This window comes from Excalfactoria chinensis, chromosome 5, assembly GCF_039878825.1.
Source record: "Excalfactoria chinensis isolate bCotChi1 chromosome 5, bCotChi1.hap2, whole genome shotgun sequence".
NCBI lineage: Eukaryota > Metazoa > Chordata > Aves > Galliformes > Phasianidae > Excalfactoria > Excalfactoria chinensis.
This window is the reverse complement of record NC_092829.1, coordinates 53713833-53733146: the sequence shown is the minus strand read 5'-3', so window position 1 is coordinate 53733146 and position 19314 is coordinate 53713833. Positions and strand designations below refer to the sequence as shown.

At 38.8% G+C, this 19314-nt stretch overlaps 1 protein-coding gene across 1 annotated transcript in view; it reads right to left on the bottom strand.

Moving 5' to 3' along the window:
- The window catches only part of SPON1 (spondin 1), a 168430-nt gene that overhangs the window by 127649 nt on the left and 21467 nt on the right, over positions 1-19314 (bottom strand). The window contains exon 3 of the mRNA XM_072337217.1: positions 9290-9423. Coding sequence (XP_072193318.1) covers positions 9290-9423 — 134 coding nt within the window. The remainder of the gene's footprint in view (positions 1-9289; positions 9424-19314) is intronic.

Genomic DNA, 19314 nt, shown 5'->3' with positions numbered 1-19314 from the left:
AAATGCTGGCATCATCTCTGCAGTGCAGAAGATTTTTCTACTCTATGAGTTCTTTGCATTGTCAGATACATAGGTTGCTCCAAAAGTAATGCCTCCTATTTACTTCCATGGAAACTACAACAAAGAATATAATAGCACTATCCAAGAGAGCAAATTCTCAACTATAAAACACATTTTTCATCGAGGTCACCACCGCTAGCAATGAATTTTCACCAGTGATGAACAAAAGCCTGCATGCTGCACTCGTAACAATCTGCATTCGTGGAGGTGATCCAGTGTCCCAGCCACCAATGCTGAAATGCACCACCCACCACCTCACCATGCTCACATCCACTGACTGGTCTTCACAAACATTCAGCAAGTGCCAATGAATGACAATGAGTGTGACTTTTTCCATATGCAGGAGTTCAGTCCCACCCTTCTGCTTCATCCACACTTCCATATCTGACTCTGTTCCGTCAGACAGCCCCTCTGGTGCCACCGGTCACACAGCAACAAAATGGAACAATACACTGGTGGGAAGGATCAACTCCTGCTGCCATCCCACCATCATCCACCTCTGATGTCATGGACTAACATCATAAAACAGAAGGCATTACTTGTGGAGCAGCACTCAGTTTATTTCAGCAAACAACTGCAAGGCAATTCATAGAATCATAGAATCACCAAGGTTGGAAAAGACCTAAAAGATCATCCAGTCCAACCGTTCACCTATTACCAATAGCTCCCACTAAACCATGTCCCTCAACACAACATCCAGTCGTTTCTTGAACACCCACAGGCTCAGTGACTCCACCACCTCCCAGGGCAGTCCATTCCAGTGCCTGACCATCCTTTCTGAGAAGTAATATTTCCTAATGTCCAGCCTGAATCTCCTCTGCCGCAGCTTGAAACCATTCCACTGCAGCATAGGAAAGTTGCTGTTCCCCACCCCACTTCCCTCCACTTGAGTAACAAGTGTATATTGAACCTTTGGAAAGAAACATATTGGAAAAAGCACTACAATAGGTCACGTAGGACTTAACTAGTTGGAGCACATTCGAGGTATCACCAGGCTACATGCACTGCACAGCAAACAAATGCCAAGTTCACTCTCCTCCAACAGAGATGATTCCTTCTTTAGATACATCACCCTCTGTCCACAAGTCTGTCATTTCTGCAGCAAAAGAAAACCCAGAAAACATCAACAAAATCAAATATGCTTTCTGGTGCACGGCAAGACTTTACATCACATTCTGCCAGAGCAGTGAACTGACTGATTAACAAATCCATTTTTGTGGGAAAGCAGTGCAGAAATCATTCAGATCACTACAGTTGAGATTGTAGAGATACTTAATGAATGTCTAATGAAGCAGACAAGAGAAAAGTGAGTATCTAATTTCTGCAAAGGAGAAAAAGGAATGGTTCGCCCAATTATTGGGTGAATTCAATATTTAAATCCTTTCACAAATCCCTTCCAAAGATTGAGAAACCAGGTGAGTAGAAAGACAAGAATCGATTCAGCAGTCCATTTACTCACAAAAAAAAAAAAAAAACCCAACTCCTTTTCTAGGTGGCTTCTTCCTTTTATCATTCCAGAGGAATTACAATAAATGCAGATGCTTCTTTAAGAAAACGAATCAGAATTGATGTTGTGATGCTTCAGATACTAAAAAAATCAGTCAAGATCAGGCTCTGAGACCCTCATTTGCACAATACTGTAAGTCTCGGTGAGTCCTCAGTTGATACTTTTAAATCTACCTAAGAAATTAAGCACTACGCAATACAAGTAAGGATGGCAGAATCTGACACTGTTAACTCACTGGACAAAATCACAGCCTAACAGAAGTTAAAAAGACCCACAAGTTATTTAGCATTTCCAGTATTTAATTTCCTCATTACTGGACCCAACTTGTCCTTCAGCTTCTATGATGCGAAATGAGATCGCTATCATACTGAAGTGAACAGCTCTGTGTTTGTATGAGATGGGGCTCAGCGGTCCCTGGTTTTATTCAAACAAACCCACCTGTTTCCCTGTAAATTGTAGAAGTAGTGGGACATTTTAATCCGTAAATAAAAAGCATGTTTTTAAAATGGTATCCCATTTCTTTTGAAGTAGGCTACTGAATGTAATAACTTCAGCTCCTGACATAATTAACAAATCATTTCTTTAACGTGAGTTATGCAGTAAGAAAGCTTAATTTCATTTCACCTACTAAAAAAAATAGATTTAAAGCATTCAATCAAAATTTATCAAAACACTTCTGATGTCTTCAACAGAGCCTCTGCTTTATGTTTTGAAAGGAAATCAAATTATGACTATTAATGATGACTATGATTATTTCTATTCCTTCCTTCCTCTGTCTCCCCTAAAAGAAATTGACAAAGGTACTGAAGTTAAATTAAACATCTGTTTGTAAAACAAACCTACTGAGAGCTGCTATAGAATGGCAAATGGTCTGCTGCTGCCAGGCTCCTGAGTTAACAATGACTTAAATTTACCAGCAGCAAACAACAAGAAAATAGTGGAAACCTTACTTTTTGTTTTAATTCAAAGTTCCTCCCACTACTTACAAATGATGAAGACAAAGAACATTAGAGACTGAGCCAGAAAGAATTCTGAATTTCCTGCTTTATCTCCCCACTTACTGGAAACAAAATTCAGACCAGATCAGATTTCAGTGCGAGATAATTTTGAGAGCTTCCCTCCATGCAGGTGGTATTTGCATCTCCATGCCCAAATACAGAAATAGGTGTAATATCTCGTATAGGATTTATCCTTCTTCAACATGTTTTTTCAATTATGTAACAGCCCTGAATAAAAACATTTTCTTGATTTCTCATACATCTTTCTAGATCTTTACATGGATAGGTCAAGCTAGCAGACTTCTCAAAATGTTATGAGAGATACATATCAATAACATCAGATTTAGCATGAATTTTTAGTCTATAACGTTCCAATATGTAAAACAAATGAACTTATTTTTTCAAGCTTAGAACTTAAGAGTTTCAAGGTCGGTGAGGCTGTATATCTATCATTATTTTCATTAATAACGTGAATGATGGAATAGAGTTCCATCTGGCTGCAGACAACATCAAGCTGCAGCTGATTAAAAGTCAAAGCAGTTCATAAATCTGAGGAATTCTGGAAAATCGGTAATTAAATAATGCTAAATGCAGAGACCTGGCTTTAGATAAGAGTAATTATTTGCACTAAGACAGGAAAGAAAATGTGAGACAGAAGCACTGATATCAAGGATGAAGGTATTGCATGAGATGTATACAAGTAGGTGTTCCTCTTAAAAAAATAAAAAGCCCACACTACCATCAAAGAGCTTTATGACTATGTGGAGTCACATGAGGTATCTGCAGGATTACAACACTCACACATAGGTACCACAAGTAGAGATTCTGATTTAGAGAAAGACAAGTATTTGCCATAAAATGCACCACTACACTCAAGCACAAAAACTTCATACATATTTTGAAGGTGCAATGTTAAGTACTTAAAAAGTACTACCATTCTTAATAAAACCTACCTAAATTACTCCTTCCCCCAGAGGGAAGGTGACGACCCTCTCCTTGCTGCACACACACCACTCGGACCTCTGAGAACTCTCAGAATACAAAAGACTGGGCAGTACAAAGAAGAGCAGTCAGGCACCTTCATACAATGCCAGTTCCAAGTCCAGCATGATTCTATTGCAAGCACCTCTGTCAGCTGTCAGCAAACTAAAACAAATCATATTTCCTCAAAAATTGTACAATGTTCCCCTGGACACAGTTCAGAAAACACTTTCAGAAATGAACAGCAAAGAGATTATGACAAATACACTGGATTTTTACAAGTAGCAATGTTAATAATCAACATTTACAGGTTTCAGATTTTAATGTGATGATTGCCTAGGCAGAAATAAGTTTATAGTATCAGTAAGTAAGCAAGAATTTCTGTTAAATTTACCATACAAATCACATCCATTACTCGAGAAGCTGATTATTATGTGAGCCAATCAGAGAAATGTTTTTTCTTTCCTAAATGGCAATGGAATATAACTTATCTGCACATGGCAAATATTTATTACATTAACCACTGATCTCAGAAATAGTGAAAGCCATCAATTGCTGCAGGAGGAAAGATAATTACCATGTAGCAGTACTCTCTTTACGAGACCTACAGCAACTGACAGATTTAATCAACATGGATATTAACAAGATTCTCTGTACCATGAAATTTTAATCTGTAACAAAATATTTACAAAATGTTCTTCCCTCTCGCTTTATATCACAGAATTTTACAAGCACTTGCAGAAAACTATTTTGCTCTACACTGTCCATTCATTACGTGGTGTGACCTTTACTTATTCATTGAGGGACTTAAAAACCCACTGGACAGAGGCACTTTCTCTTGAGTTGTGCCTAGAAAACAGAGGCAAGTGTTGGTCTGAAAGAGCTGATGGCATCACAGCTGATAAACTTTTAATAAACATTGATCATCCTTTCTGTCAGCTGGGTATATTACTCACTGAAATCCTCATTTAAGATTTGCCATGATAAACTGGATAAATTGCCATTAGCTGTTTTTGTCGCAGACTGAAACAGCTGATGCTTGAAAATTATTCATCTTCTCTTAGTTTGAAATGTGTGAAAACACTACTCTGAAAACAGTTACAGCATCAAGCCATGATAAAAAAATAAGCCATAACTGGACAGAAGCACTGATCTGGGGGATGAAAACCTCTGCTTACCAGTTATCAGATCTAACAACAAAAAACATGTATGTATTTCTGCTTTGCTTTTACTGAAAGAGTAAATTAAGTATGAGAATTTTCATGCGTGGAAAAAAAGGTTTTATAGTAGACTGCGTACAGCACAATGGCTTAGGGTGTTCCAAATGGATGTCTTGAACCACTGAAGCGAGAAATACATAACTTCTAAAGCTACAACAGATGCTGATGCAATCAAAAGAATCCTCATTGCTAAGTAAGATACTAGTGTTCTCTGTTGATATATGTTTCCATAATGACTTTGTTCCACATAGCAATAATTTCTGTTCAAGTACCCAGTGCTATGATGAGGCTGAGTACTCAATTGGACAGTCAATGATGCATTCCAGTCCCAGTCGGTGATGCTAAAAAATCAGCGCTTAAAATCACGAGCAGTGTCCGAGGCCATCCCCAAAGTGACACGCTGTTTCTCACTTTGTGTGCCCCCAGTGGCGCACGGTGTTAGAACCGCCGCTTGCAACACTGGAGGCCCGGGTTCGAATCCCCCCTGTGGCGCAAGTGGATAATTGCCGCTCTGCTACACTAGAGGGCTCGAATCCCGGGAGTTGGACTCGATGATCTCTAAGGTCCCTTCCAACTCGCACGATACTATGATACTATGATATGATGATACTTTCATCCATCTAGAGAAATCATTTTAAGAGCAGGCACGCTTCATGTGATTTGATTTTGACAGCATTCCTAACATTAATCAAGAAAGGGAAAAGAGAGCTTAAAGCTTAAGAGGCTCTCCTGAGCACTGCCTAACAGCTAAGCAAAGTCTTCTGCCCTGTGATTTTAGCGAGGTTCAAACCTACGCTGGAATCTTTGGACAAACAGAGGTACAGTGATTGCATCCCAGAAGGATGCTTGATAAACTGACAGTTTCAATAAAGAGGCTGCAAGGATGCGAGCATTTAGGCTAGTTCACGGCCATCACTTAGCGGGGATGAAAACATGAGATTAACTGTTCTTGACTGAGCAATTACTGTGTGACAACATATCTTAATGCATCTCTTTTTTGTGCGTGTGTGATTTATGTACTGCCACTGGAACAACATGGTTTAGAAAGCAAATTTGTGACGATAAACCAAATTTAAGTATATGTTAATTCTCTCTCCTAATCTTTATATTTTGCAGTCACCCAGAAAGCCGGCATTACACACAGATTTGCTCATGTGAAAAGACTTATCTCTCACTGAACACAGGAACTACAGATTACTCCTATTCCATTTCATTTTATGCTTGTGAACCAAACTGATCAAGTGCACCATGCCCAGAAAGCATAAAGATAACTACTAGCCAAATGCAGGCTATCAAGCGTTTCCTCTCAAAAGGCATCCATCCTTGCTAACCAAGAAAAAGGATGTTCCCAAATCTCAGTACCCATCTAGAAAAAAAAACTTCTGGGAATCTTCTATACTTAATCATACACATAATAAGCCTAACAAAAAATATTTGGCATCAAAACAGTAATAATTTTGTGGTGGATCATTAACACTTAACTTCTGCCTACATTAAACTGAAGTCCCTAGATCACAATATTGTGAAAAGGGAGAATTATATCCTTATGATTCAGAACAGGCTCCAAAACATGCCCATGCTGTTTTGGGGAATTCTAGCAAAAATGATCAAATGGTCTCCAAGGACTAAATCAGATATATATGAAAACATCCAGCTTTTCTATGGAATTCTGTGGGAGGAGACCATAAAGAAGGTTAACTGCAAACTTTAATTCAGATGTGGTCAAAGTTTTACATCCAAAAGAAAAAATATAAATGTTAGCATCAAAAACACATCAGCCGGTGATTCCTACATATTGCGGCCCATTATGGTATTAATTTCTGACATCAGCAACTAATTAGAATCATGATTGCTTCATTCCTTCTCTGAAATCTCCTCAGAAGTAGAGCAGTTGCTTCCCCTCCCCTCTGAGGTTAACAAACCACATATTGAGAGCAAGCCTATATTTTTTCATATATTTTTATTGAGGACCACCCAAACAACTTTCTTTCACTTTTTTCAGTACTTATGCATCTCAGCTACCTGCATATACTGTAAGTGGATGCTCACAAAGGTAAAAAATGTGTCCTTCCTCCATTAATTTCAATTTATAAGACATTTCTTTTACCTACCCAAACAGACTGTGGCAACTAGTGATGGTCAGGTCACCTAAGTTGGCACTTCAATTATTTTATTGGCACTGATGATGAAGATTGCATAATGCTGATTTAATCTGTACAATCTTTAAGGCAATGACCATTTCATACTTCTGTGTATACAACATTAGGACTGCAGCTCCGACTGCTTCTTTTTGGGTGCTGCTTGAATTTTCTGCAATACTGTACAAAACTGAATGTAAAAATGAAAGTGCATTGAACAACCTGCAAGACTTGACCAGCAAAGAAGAGAGGGAAGAAACATTTATCACTATTTCAATAGTGGGTGGTACTTTTACTGCATTCCTTTGCTGACAAGCCCCCAAAGAACCACAGCCTCTGATGTTGAAGCTTCATTGAGATAAGTACGGGGCTTGGTTGGTTGTCTTACTGTGTTTTTGTTGATGTGTTTTTTGTTTTAGATGACAGTCCTATTTAGGGTGGTAATTTAAAAAAAAATCCATCAACTTAAGTCGTTACATGTCATTACAGGATTAAAGTTTAAATCGTGCCTGTTTGAAAGGAGGCATAAAACATCACCTTATTATGCTACTTGAAGAAATGCCTCGAGCGATATTTGTTATGCAGCCGGTGGAAAAACAAAGAGCCCTACTGATAAATAGCTGTACAGTTTTGTTTATAAACCTCAACAGACAACCAGCGCGGCCATCCAGAAGGTAGCACACTTCTCATTCTGGCTAGTCTGACATGCACATGTCTAGAGCTTAAAATAGTCTGTATGTGCATTCTTGGGATGTTTCAGTGAATGTTAAAAGAGGTCATCTTCAAGTTATTTTATTGATCATCTGGCAGACAAGCACTGCTGAAGGTTTGAGCCTGATCTCCAGGCAGTGTCAGGTCTGGGGCCATCTGATCCTCATATCTTTGTGCCAACGGAAGCACCACAGAGCAGCTTGCTGACCTGCTAAGAGGTCAGCTGCAATTTTAACAACACCTTTTCCTAAACTGGCATGAATTACCAGCAGTAGTACTGTTGTGATAGTATCCCCTCACAAGCCTAGAGCTAGTACTGATAAGGCTCAGAAATTCTTTGGTTTACTACAGGACACACCTTAGCAATTGCAAAGGCTTACATATCCCAAACAGAAATTCAGATTGAGGGAAGAAATCCCAATTGTCTACACATATTTGACCAAACTACCCTATTAAATACGACAAGCAAAATCTTAAGAGACAAGATAATGTTTCTCTGCCAACAACAGATCACCTTGCAGCTTTCTCCAATAATCTTTGCTGCAGTACATGACTTACGGTTTCTACACAGACCTGAATTGATTGCATCTCAACCAGAAGGATGCAATCTTGATCTTAAAGCAATCCTTACAGCAGTTTTAGATTCTTAGGTACAATAAATAGAATCTTCTAGTTTGGAAAAAGACCTTCGGGATCACAGAATCATTTGAGTTGGATGGGACACTTAAAGGCCATCTAGTCCAGCTGCCCTGCAATGAACAGGGACAGCACAGCTAGATCTGTTGCTCAGAGCCCAGTTCAGCCTGACCTTGAGTGTCCCTGGGGATGGGACATCCACCAGCTCTCTGCCCTGTCCTTCGCACCTCAGCACGTTGTCCCCTCTACCACTCTATGTCCTTTCGCCTGAGAAAATAGTCCCACCCCACTACCCTGGAGGGAGCCCAGTGAGGGTAGGCATCCACTATGGGTTGATTTAATGGCAGCTAAAAACACAATATAACTTCTGGACACACGGATGTCCAGTTGCAAAGAGTTAACTGTAGAAATAGCTTTAAGCACACCAAGTGAGAAGAAAGCGCCAAAGAGCTCCAGCAGTTCTTCACCTAATAAATCTCAGATTAACTGAATGTCATGGTTTTGCAATTTTGTAATTTTGCTATCAGTATTCGACATCATAACATCATGTTAAGCCTAGATAATTTTGACGAATCTGCTGCTCACAGTAAGAAGACTGAATGTCCCAGGGAACACCACGGTCAGTCATATGACCAGGACTATATAATCTCACTTCAGTGCTGGACTCGTTCTCTTGGATTCTGCCAGCCATGGGGGAGTGTGTGGAAGCGTTCCAGCCGTTTCGCCTAGAGTTACAGTAGGCCTCTCGGTTTTCGGGACTCACTCTCTCTTATTTTACTTGATTCGTTAGCCTTACTTCCAATTATATTGCATTATATTGTGTTATTCTGTATTCCGATATAGTATTTAGTAAAATAGTGTGCCTCCTTAGATCACTGCTGCTGTATTTATTTTCTCTTTCCCTGTTTTCTTTTCCTTTTGGGATAGCGGCCCTGCAGGCCGTCTATACCCCTGTCATGGGTGCCGGTAGATTTTAGGGTAACCTATGACACTGAATATTACTGGAATGCTAAGTTTAATACATATAAAAACACTTACTTGAGAATGACACAGCCTGTACCGGTAGGAGGAGCTGTCCAGAACACCTGGATGCGTGTCCTCCTTCTAGGTGTGCTCTCAGTAACCGCAACTGGACAATTGCTCATGAACTGCGTCTCTTCTTCATCTATGATCTAAGGAATTACAAAGCAAAAAAAAACCATAAAAAGATAAGACTTACAGAGCCACTTTCTCTGAAATACACACACATTATGTCGGCTCCTGTTTTCTTTCAGTGAAATTATTTAGAACACTCTGCTTAGTGCTCTTCTGTAAACTGATTCAAAACATGCACAAAATTCACTACAATGAAGAAAGAAAAATTGGCTACAGGTGAATTTTTCAACTCTAAGTTAAAAGATGGCGATCCTTTCTGAGCACGGCTGCAGCTAACCTTATTTGTGGATCCTCATTGCTGGAGTTCCACGTAAATGTTAACAAACTAACCTTTGTTTAAGCAGTATTGCTTCCAAGTATAAAAACTATCCACAACAGCACAGATATTATGTGAATCATATTGATCTATAATTCGGAGACCGCTATTTAATCCCACCTGCACACATTTTTACTTTTACAATTGATTGCTGTTCAGAAAGATTTAAGTGCTATAAGTGAACAGAAAACCAGAGAGGCTGTAATGGAACTGGTCTTATTCCAAGGATTTTACTCAAAGGTGTCTGTGACAAAATAGCTTTCTCCCTACATATGTTCTTCCTGGACTGTAATTTTAAACCTTCTGTTCATCAGATCTCAAAATTCATCAGAAGCTGCTAAGTTTTATCCGGGCACAGGCAATGTGATGTGATATTATAAAAATGCTCTTCACAATTACTCTGTGATCCACTGCCATTGGAGAAGCAAAAATTCCCACAACATTGGGTCAAGATTCAGGCAATGAATTATAAACCATACCATTTTGAGAAAAAACAAGACTCATCTCTAAAGGAGCTTTTCCAAAATTCTTGAACTAACAACACACACTTTAGCCAAATTACACTGAAAAAATAATCTTACTGCTGTAAATATAGATATTTTGACACAAAATACTTGCTTACATAATGAAAAAAAGACAGTATCTATAGTCTGATCAGATTTGCTTCAGCGGGCAGGCATCCATGTCATTTCACTCAATCACACAGCCAGAATTCCCAAACTTTTATAGCAAAGCCAAATGTAATTCTGGCTTTCCATGACAAAAGAGAGAGACGCTGACCCAAGGAGTTAATCTAAACTCTATTTAGCCAAATCAATAGGATAATGGTTAATGAGTTTTAAATGTAAAGCCATTAATATTCTCCAGCTTTTTTCATGCTTCAGAGAATGTCTGTAAACAGAAAGTGCGAAGCTGTGCTAGATTGTAATCAATGTGAAGTACTGGAAAGCACGGGACTTAGTATATGCTTAAACCAGCACTGCATCATTTTCTGTTTCTACTTAATGTAGTCCAGTGCTCGTATCTTGAGTACAAGGAAATCCCTAACCTACAGTTCTGCCTTGGTCATCAACAGTATTTACACTGCCTGCCTTACGCCTGCAACAGCAAAACAGAGAAATAATACTGTTCAGTTATTTCTTAGAAAGGTTTTCTTATTAAGTCATTGTCACAGTAAGTGACTTATTCGTATCTCACAGTGAAAATTAAAAATTCTGTGGAATCAAGAGTGCATGATTTTATACAACCTTGTATAAAACAAAAACACTATTAGCAATTATAATTTATATGACTACAGGATAATTCCTGTTGAAGGTGTGCTTAGGAAGTCATCAAAGAATTCTCAAGAGACAGTTTTTTTCTAGAAAAACATGACCACTGCAAATTACTGCTTGGGTTACTTTATTTCCACATTCATTGTTCATTGCAAAGTGCTGCTGCGCTATCATAACTCACACCCTTGTACAAAAAAATAGAAAACACCTTCAGTTCAGGTCAAGGACGGTAAGTCCTTATAGACAACGGTAAATACAACTGACCAGATAGAAGCCATTCAATCAACCTTTCACTTCTGTTACTTTTACAGCTCTAGTGTAACTCTTGCCTGAAATACACTTCATGTTTCTCAATGGTCAATGTTCCTGCAGAAACCCAACTGAAAGTGATCTGTGTTATCATAGCATAGAGTTGCTATTATCAGCTAATGAGCTGATTTTATACCCCTAGACATCATTCTTCCAGCAGTCATCATAGCAGACCCATTTATAAAGATATATTTAAGTGTTAGGTAAATTCTTGATTCCAGGAGAGTCAGCCTTACTTTTTTTGCACAACACTGAATGGAATCACAAAGAAAAGTGAAAAACTAACAAACGAACAACAATGAATGCAGTTTAAAAAAATCCAATAGCTAATGCATAAGGGAGAAGCTGTGAGCAACTGTGAATAGCTGTTACATGTAGAATTTCTGGCAGCTGCACAAAAGTGAACTCAAGATACATGGCTGAATTTTAGTCATTAGTTTGGAGTACATCCATACACATTTCTACCAGCAACAAACAAAATAAAAAATGCAGATGTATTTTGTATTTCTGTAGCCCACAAAATTTCTACAACTTCACAAATTATTTCTTTTTCAGGGAATACAGATGAACAAAATAAAACAAAATTTCTGACTGCATCTTAAAACACAGTCCAGGAAGAAGAGGAAGCAGTTAGACCTAAAGGCTACATCGCGATTTCCTGCATCAGTAACTATTAAAGCAAGAATACTTATGTAATAAGTGTCTGTTGGGATAAACCTGAACATGAAACAATGAAGTCCTGGAAAAAAGAGTTTGAAGGGGAAATATTTCTTAAGTATTTCTTAAACGCATGCATTTTTCCATGTCTGTGGAGGCTTGATTTTCTATGAGTTCCGAGGTGCAATGCAGAAAGTGTTCACCACTTATACAACAGGATTCCAAATTATACAATATTTTACAGTAGTGGATGATTTTATTGTGCTCATATAACACACGGGAAAGCAAAACTATCCTGGCAGACTTCATGGGGAAAAAAAATGAAAAAGATAATATGTACTCTTTGAAAATAATACAATCCTTTTTTTTCTTCTGGAATCAAGTCAGACCACATAAGCATGAAGGGAAAAATTGGCAAGAAAAACCACTCAGATTAAATGTAGCATTTGCAAAATGATAGCTTGCTAAACTCTAGGTTATGTGTAATGGGAAGCCTCGCATTTTCAGGAATGGACCACTGAAAAACCTAAAAACTAAAATGAACACTTGGCATAAGAATCCACAGTATCAAACCAGGGGTATCTAAGCGACAAATTCTTTTGAATCCATGAATGCAATAATACTAAGCCTTCACATTCTATTTGCTGGGTGTTTTCTCATTGTTGGGAATTTTGATTAATGACTTTAATCTTATTTGAACAATTTATTCCTTTGGGGAAACCAGTATAAATCCTGATTAGAGTCTTGGAGTTAACTTGGATTCAAATGACTGTCACAGAGAGTAGAATTGGGCTGAGCTTGTGTAAACCTGCAAACATGGAAGTAAAGATATTAAGAGGGAGAATTTGCCAGCTCCAAGTTCAATCTTGCATTCTTTTCATATTCCAAACATTGAAGCATTTGAGGAGTTCTGGGTGTTCCTGAAAAGCAGGACTGGATGAATACTTAGCTGTTAAACAGACAAGTGGCTTTCTTTTATCAGAATTAGAACATTTCTTGTTGGGTGACAGACCTTGCTATTTGTCTCTCATTCCCACAAACAGCTAGTCCAATAAGCTAATTCCAGTAGTAATACTTCCTATAGTTAAATTCACTTTAAAAAAATACACATGCATATTAAAAGAAAAACTCAAAACACTTGCAAAACAAGTTACATACAACTTGCAAAACAAGTTACATACAACACAAAGAAAAGATTTAATACTGAGCACAAAGGAGATGAAGTTACATGAATCCTCTACTGGCTTACGTCCACTATTTAAACCACTGGCCAGGATCTTCAACACCATTCCTCGTTTTATGGACAAATCATCACTTTCCACCCACTGAAACATCTGTGCTCGATTGGAGCAACCAATTCAAATATATATATATATTTATATATATATATATATAAAGGGCAACTTCCAATTCTACAAGGAAGCCTGACGGTAGATCTATGCTGGATGATTAAAAGGATAGACAGACTAGTAAAAAAATCCTGCCTGAGAATCTTATTAAGCTGTTTCATAATTATTCACTGTCAAGGACCTTGTCTTTGTCATACTATATTCCATATTGTTCTTCTGTCTAAATTAACCTACGAGCTGTATCACACCTACCACAGACCCCAGGGTATATTCCAAGGTGCAGTTCATATAGGAGGAGGAAGAAATCAGTTCACTGAGACAAGAACCTGAAACATCATGAAACTAATGCAAGCTTCTACACTAAGCAGCCTTACCTGCCTCAGAGACTGCCCACATTAAGTCTGACAACTGTATAAAGTTTGGTAACAATTCCTTCTTCAATTAATTAAGCATGTATGAAAAAAAGAACATGTATATTGACTGAGACAAGTAACAATAAGCAATTATCAGATATGAAGTGCTGGGTTTGAACGATTCCCAGTTATCTCCATGTTGTAACATGTAGAATCCTAAGCCTTACACTGCAGGCATTAGCATGTCAACTGAAAATGGCCAATCAAGGAAATGCTACAGAAGAAACTCAAGATACAGGTACTTGGGTTGTTTTAAACTGAGAAATGGACATCTAAGCAGTCACAAAGAACAGACTCAGCATTCACAAATGAAGAACTAACCTTTAAGTTTTGTTTCCATGAGTTTTGCACCTTAACTGTAACATCAGCATTTATATGAAAACACTTGGGTGAGCCATTTTCAGCTACTTTGATTATCAGACTACATTACTAGCATTTTTGACAGATAACACAGCTTTTCCCAGATAATATCTTACTTTTATAATCCCTAACAGAGAAACTCTATTAGGCATGGAAAGCTATCATTATTCTCATGGCTGTAAGTCTCATTTTCTTCCGCCTATAGCTTCAAAAAGAAGCTATTTTGATGAAGAAATTTCCTCTCATTTCATTTATGAAAAGCTCTTAGCAAACACTAAGATCCAGCAGGGAAAGAGCAAAATCTTTTTGAATAATATTGCCTTATGAAATCCCTTCAAAGATCCCAGTTTCTTAATGCTGCCAACACTATCCAACAACCCTCATCAGAAAAGACAAATTATTTTGAAGACTGAACTCACTCTTCACACCTTAGCATGCAAAGGCTCAGAGCATGCCAGGTGACTGCTGCTCTGCTGCAAGCAGCTGAGTAGCTGCAGTGCAGGGCTTCACACCAGCACACTGGGCAAGGAGACTTCTCACAGCATTCAGTACAAAAGCTGTGAGCCGTGCCGTGCCTTGCTTGACAAATGTCATGCATTGGGTTCAGCCTATACGGCTTCCTTTACAGCATTTGAAATGTTGGATTAGGATTCTGGGTACAACAAGAAGATTTTATTTTTAAAGAAACAGGACTTTTGGCTTATCTTGATTATAATTTAATCAAGTTAGACGTAAATCTAGAGTAAATTTACTGAGGTACGAGCTATACTTAACAGCTCAGACACACTACCTGGTGCAGTTTTTTTCCCATTATATTCAGGTAGTAGCCAAAAGACACCTTGCTTTTCAATGAAATCAGAGTTCATTTATAGTCTAAATGTAGCTTGCATCTGCAAGCATGAAACGAGCAAGGAAACAAGGGTAAATTTTACAAATGCTTAGATAAATGAAAATGAAGAAATACTACTTTTGGGACTCAGTTTCAAGGACTAGGAAATAGAAACATGCCCTGAGCCCCACAGCCCTGAGGCAGAATAACAAAGAAGATGGGGATGCCAAGCAGGCTGTGCCATGTCCATCCCACATGGGCAGGGGCCACGCAGTAATAGTCTATACTAACCTGAAACCAGAGCAGCCCTTGAGATACAGCTCCCCTCACCTAAGCCAAGACTGACCCAAGCAGCAGCATTACAGTTCCAACACATTAATCTCAGAGATGACTAAACACAAACTTCAACAAAGATAAAAGCAGCATTTGTTGGGCAATGCTTTAATGTAGATGCTTTTATGCTCAGTGTTTCTGTCATCAAACTATCTCCATATGAACATTAGTTATTTGGCAAAAGCATAACCATTGTTTCAATCAGGTAACAAATTTTGACAGGAAAAAATAGCTTTTGATACATGGTAGCTCTTTTGATACGTATCCCAAGAGCTCTCACCTTATGAGAAATGTTATTTACTGAAAGAGATGTTTTCAAGTCAACCTAATCAAGGAGCTTTATTAAGCAATCACTTGAAAATAGTACAAGTTTTAAGATTTTTTATATTTCTTTTTCATTTAAGGTTAAAGTATTCACACTTTTCTTCAGAAAAAGGAAAAAAAAAATGGATGCCGTTTCTCCTGAAAACTGTTGTTGCTATCTTACCTACTTATATACACTACAATTTCATATTTAGACACTTTGTATCTAAAAAAGAAGAATAATCTAATCCTACTTTCTAGATGAGTAGAAGTCACTGGGAGGTCATGCAAGGATGCTTTCACGGACTCATAAAATCAAGTGAGATAAAATGAAACATGGTAACATGGATAAAGCAACCCAACGCAATTCATGAGATGCAAGTTTCTTTGCAAAGCAACCTCTCTCAAATCACTTTACTGCAGTCTGTTTTCTAATTGTGTAATGGAGATACAGACATACAGCTCCTTTTTCAAAACAGTATGTGAAAGGCTCTGTAAAAACATATTATTAACCTTAGCAGCTTGTCATACCCCCAAAATCAGCCTCAGACTTCACAAGCACAAGTTATTTGGGAAGAGATTAAACATGAGACTCAGGTCTTCAGCCTGCACTGTGCTGTGCCAATAGCTCACATGAGATAGAACACAGGCTTAGAGAATCAACTAGGAATTCACATCAAGTGAATCCAGGGAAGCTGAAATGCTGGGGTGGTCCAGTGTAACACCCTTTTTGTCTCACTTCCAAAAGAGGAACAGCCAAATTCAGCCACAGATCTCCCAGCTGCATGCACCAATGCCCATAGAAGCCAGGAGCTGAACAAAAACAAACCTGGCAGAGCTCCAGTTTGACAATCACATCTTTTACACATGAGGATGTTCTGTCAGCATATGAAGGGATTGTAGCACAGTTACTTTTAAAATGGAAGTTCAAGTACGGCTAAGAATAAGGGTCTTGTTTTGCAAAATTCCTTTCAGGTTCCATTGTGATGCACACTGGGTTGAGACGGAAAACCTTATTTACCTTGCAAAAGCTGAAAGACATTCTAGTTGAGCATGCTCTGGGACCAGCATTTAAGAACTCCACTTCTGACTGGAGAGACACAGATTCACATACCCATTCTCAATTTAGCAGTTTGCTGTTGGTGTGAACTTTGGCAGAAGTAACCTGCAGTTGCTCTGATCTGCTCTGTCTCACATATGTGCTCACTGAACCAAGGAAAAAACTGGCTCTGCAGTAAGGTGATGAAAGCACTATGTGTTTCCACATCACTGCTATTTCAAGGACTCTCTCTTCAAGTTGCAAAGCTAGTCTCTTCCCTAGGCCAGCTGGGAAGTATTTCAGTATTTTCACACAGCAAATGGGAAAAGACTACGAGGAATCCACCCTGATGCACACTGTTGCTGAGCGTTCCTTATGTTCTCTTCCAAACCCCGGTGGAACTCCTGTTCTAAGACTCATACACCTGAACTTAGTCTCTCCATCTGGATTGAAAGCCTTCTGTCACTTGTGGCCAACCCCCTGCTCTTACTCAAAATTATGTCTCAGAAGAAAAAATTCTCCCCCAAAGCAGCTACGAAAATCAATACAACCCATTAAAAGGGTCAATATCCTGGTGGTGCAAGGTTGAAATGTTCCTTCAAAAAACTGGAAGTCCAGGATCTAAGAGTTCTTAAACATTCAATTAAAACCAAGTACTGTAACTCCTCCAGCGTTCATTTGACCCTCACAAACAAATGGCCTTGTTTGAAAAAGTACAAAATGCTGGATGTTGTTTGGCATAGGCCACCGAGCTTTCCTGTGCCAAAGGACTTTATGTGATGTCTTGAACTCGGGTCCATCAGTAATCTTACCACGTGTATATGTCAAGAGCATTTAAGCAAGCACAAGCACACTGGCCATGTCACACTACTGCTTATATAGTGTTGCACCAAAGAGTCATAAACTTTCAGCAAAGAACAGACTAGATTGATCTCTACTTGACACAGTGGGCTACTTAAGCACAGAAAGGCACATACACATGAAGATGCATTAAAAAATTACATTTTATCCCCCTACAGTTTCCGAATCCCTTTCTTAAACATGAGGAACGCAAATAACTGAAAATCTGAAATTCTGTTGTCCCTGACAAGTGAAAGAAAACATGATTTAGCCTAAATCCACCTTCCATCTACTCATTTTTGGAAAGCTTAAGAACAGACAACAAAATCTGAATCTCTTGTTAGAGGAGGAAAACATGTACTGGTTATCATCACCTGCTAATTCCCACACTTCAGCAGTTTGGTAAACGCTGGCATTCAGTAATGATGCCAAGGGTGTAACTCTCTCCTACAAAATGAATTACATGAGGAATCTTGTGATAAGATTATCGTTCATGTACTGTTACCACCATTGTGTAACATCAATATCTTTAGCACAGTAATGGACTAAGCACAAGCAGTGGGAGTGCCAGGGAAATACTTATTGTGGACTCACACAGAAGACGTGGACCTTATCTTCTGCTCACACAGGCACTTCTCATTTCCATTTCTGTGGCAACGAAGCCCAGGTTCACTGCCAACTCAATTTATGACTATTACTCGGGAACTGGTCCTTTCCTTCAGTACACCATCTCAGATGAGAACGCAGTTGCATGTCCAACTGATCCAAAGCAAAGGAATGGTAAATTCAAGAAGACACGTAAAGCACCAGGTAAAGAGAATCACAGAGCTGCTAGTTAAACCACACGCATTGCATAAACATTGAAGCCACCTCTCCCTGTCCCAGCACTCCCTGCAGAGCAGTGATAACAGCCTTTCTTCCTCCTCAGCCTCTCCATCTTGCATTTGTCAGCACATGAATTGCCAGGCAAAGGAACCTTTACTCACTACAACAAAGTGCAACACAGGCTTAAACCTAGATTGAGTTTCCTTTCTAATACAGAGAATGACACTTTTCTACAGTATGATACAATACTGGCTAGCGAAGTAAAAAGGAAACACCTCTTCTGCTGCTAGGTGCATCAGAACTGATGAAAGTCATTTGAAAAACATAGAAAAGAGAAAGACTGCACATTTCTGTGGATCAGCATCTCTCAGTTGCTTACTCTGTTCAGGCTTTTCATTTATCCACCGTTTTAGAAAGCATTACACCACTCAGCATTAAGAATTTACTGCCAAGAATAGCTACCTCACTCGGAGCTCCTCATTTAACTTAAGAAGGGATTTAAGGATTACAGAAAATACATATTTTTAATAGCATTATTGTCCTGCTTGCTGCTGGAGCTTTGAAGCATCAGCAGGTCTGGCACACACACTATTCATGCCCTTCTTGAATGGTTTTGTGCTAAAATATACAACCCAACCCAGTTCAAGTATATTCCACATAAATTCCCTCAGCCTTCAGATGGCTGTGTACAGAACACCATCTATTTCAGAGAGTTAATCCACTGCTAAAACCACATTTAGAGCAGAAATGCTGTTGATCTGAAACCACAGGCTTTAATGCAGATAAGCTCCTCATAAGAGCTCACAAAGCTTTTGTACAGTAACTTACAACAGCCACCAGGTTGGGAAAACTGCTCAGACAGAAGAACTGCAGAAACTCAAAGGAGAACTGGGAGGCAGCGCTAGCTACAGTTGTGAGCAATTCCAAAGTCACCTTGCTCTTTGCACACACCTGGGTGTGTGCAAGCACCTCAGGCAGTCAGAGAGAAAAGCAAGAGGGCCTGGGCTTTTATTTCTGATATGCCAATGAACTATCAGAGCACAGATTCCCTCCTTGCTTAA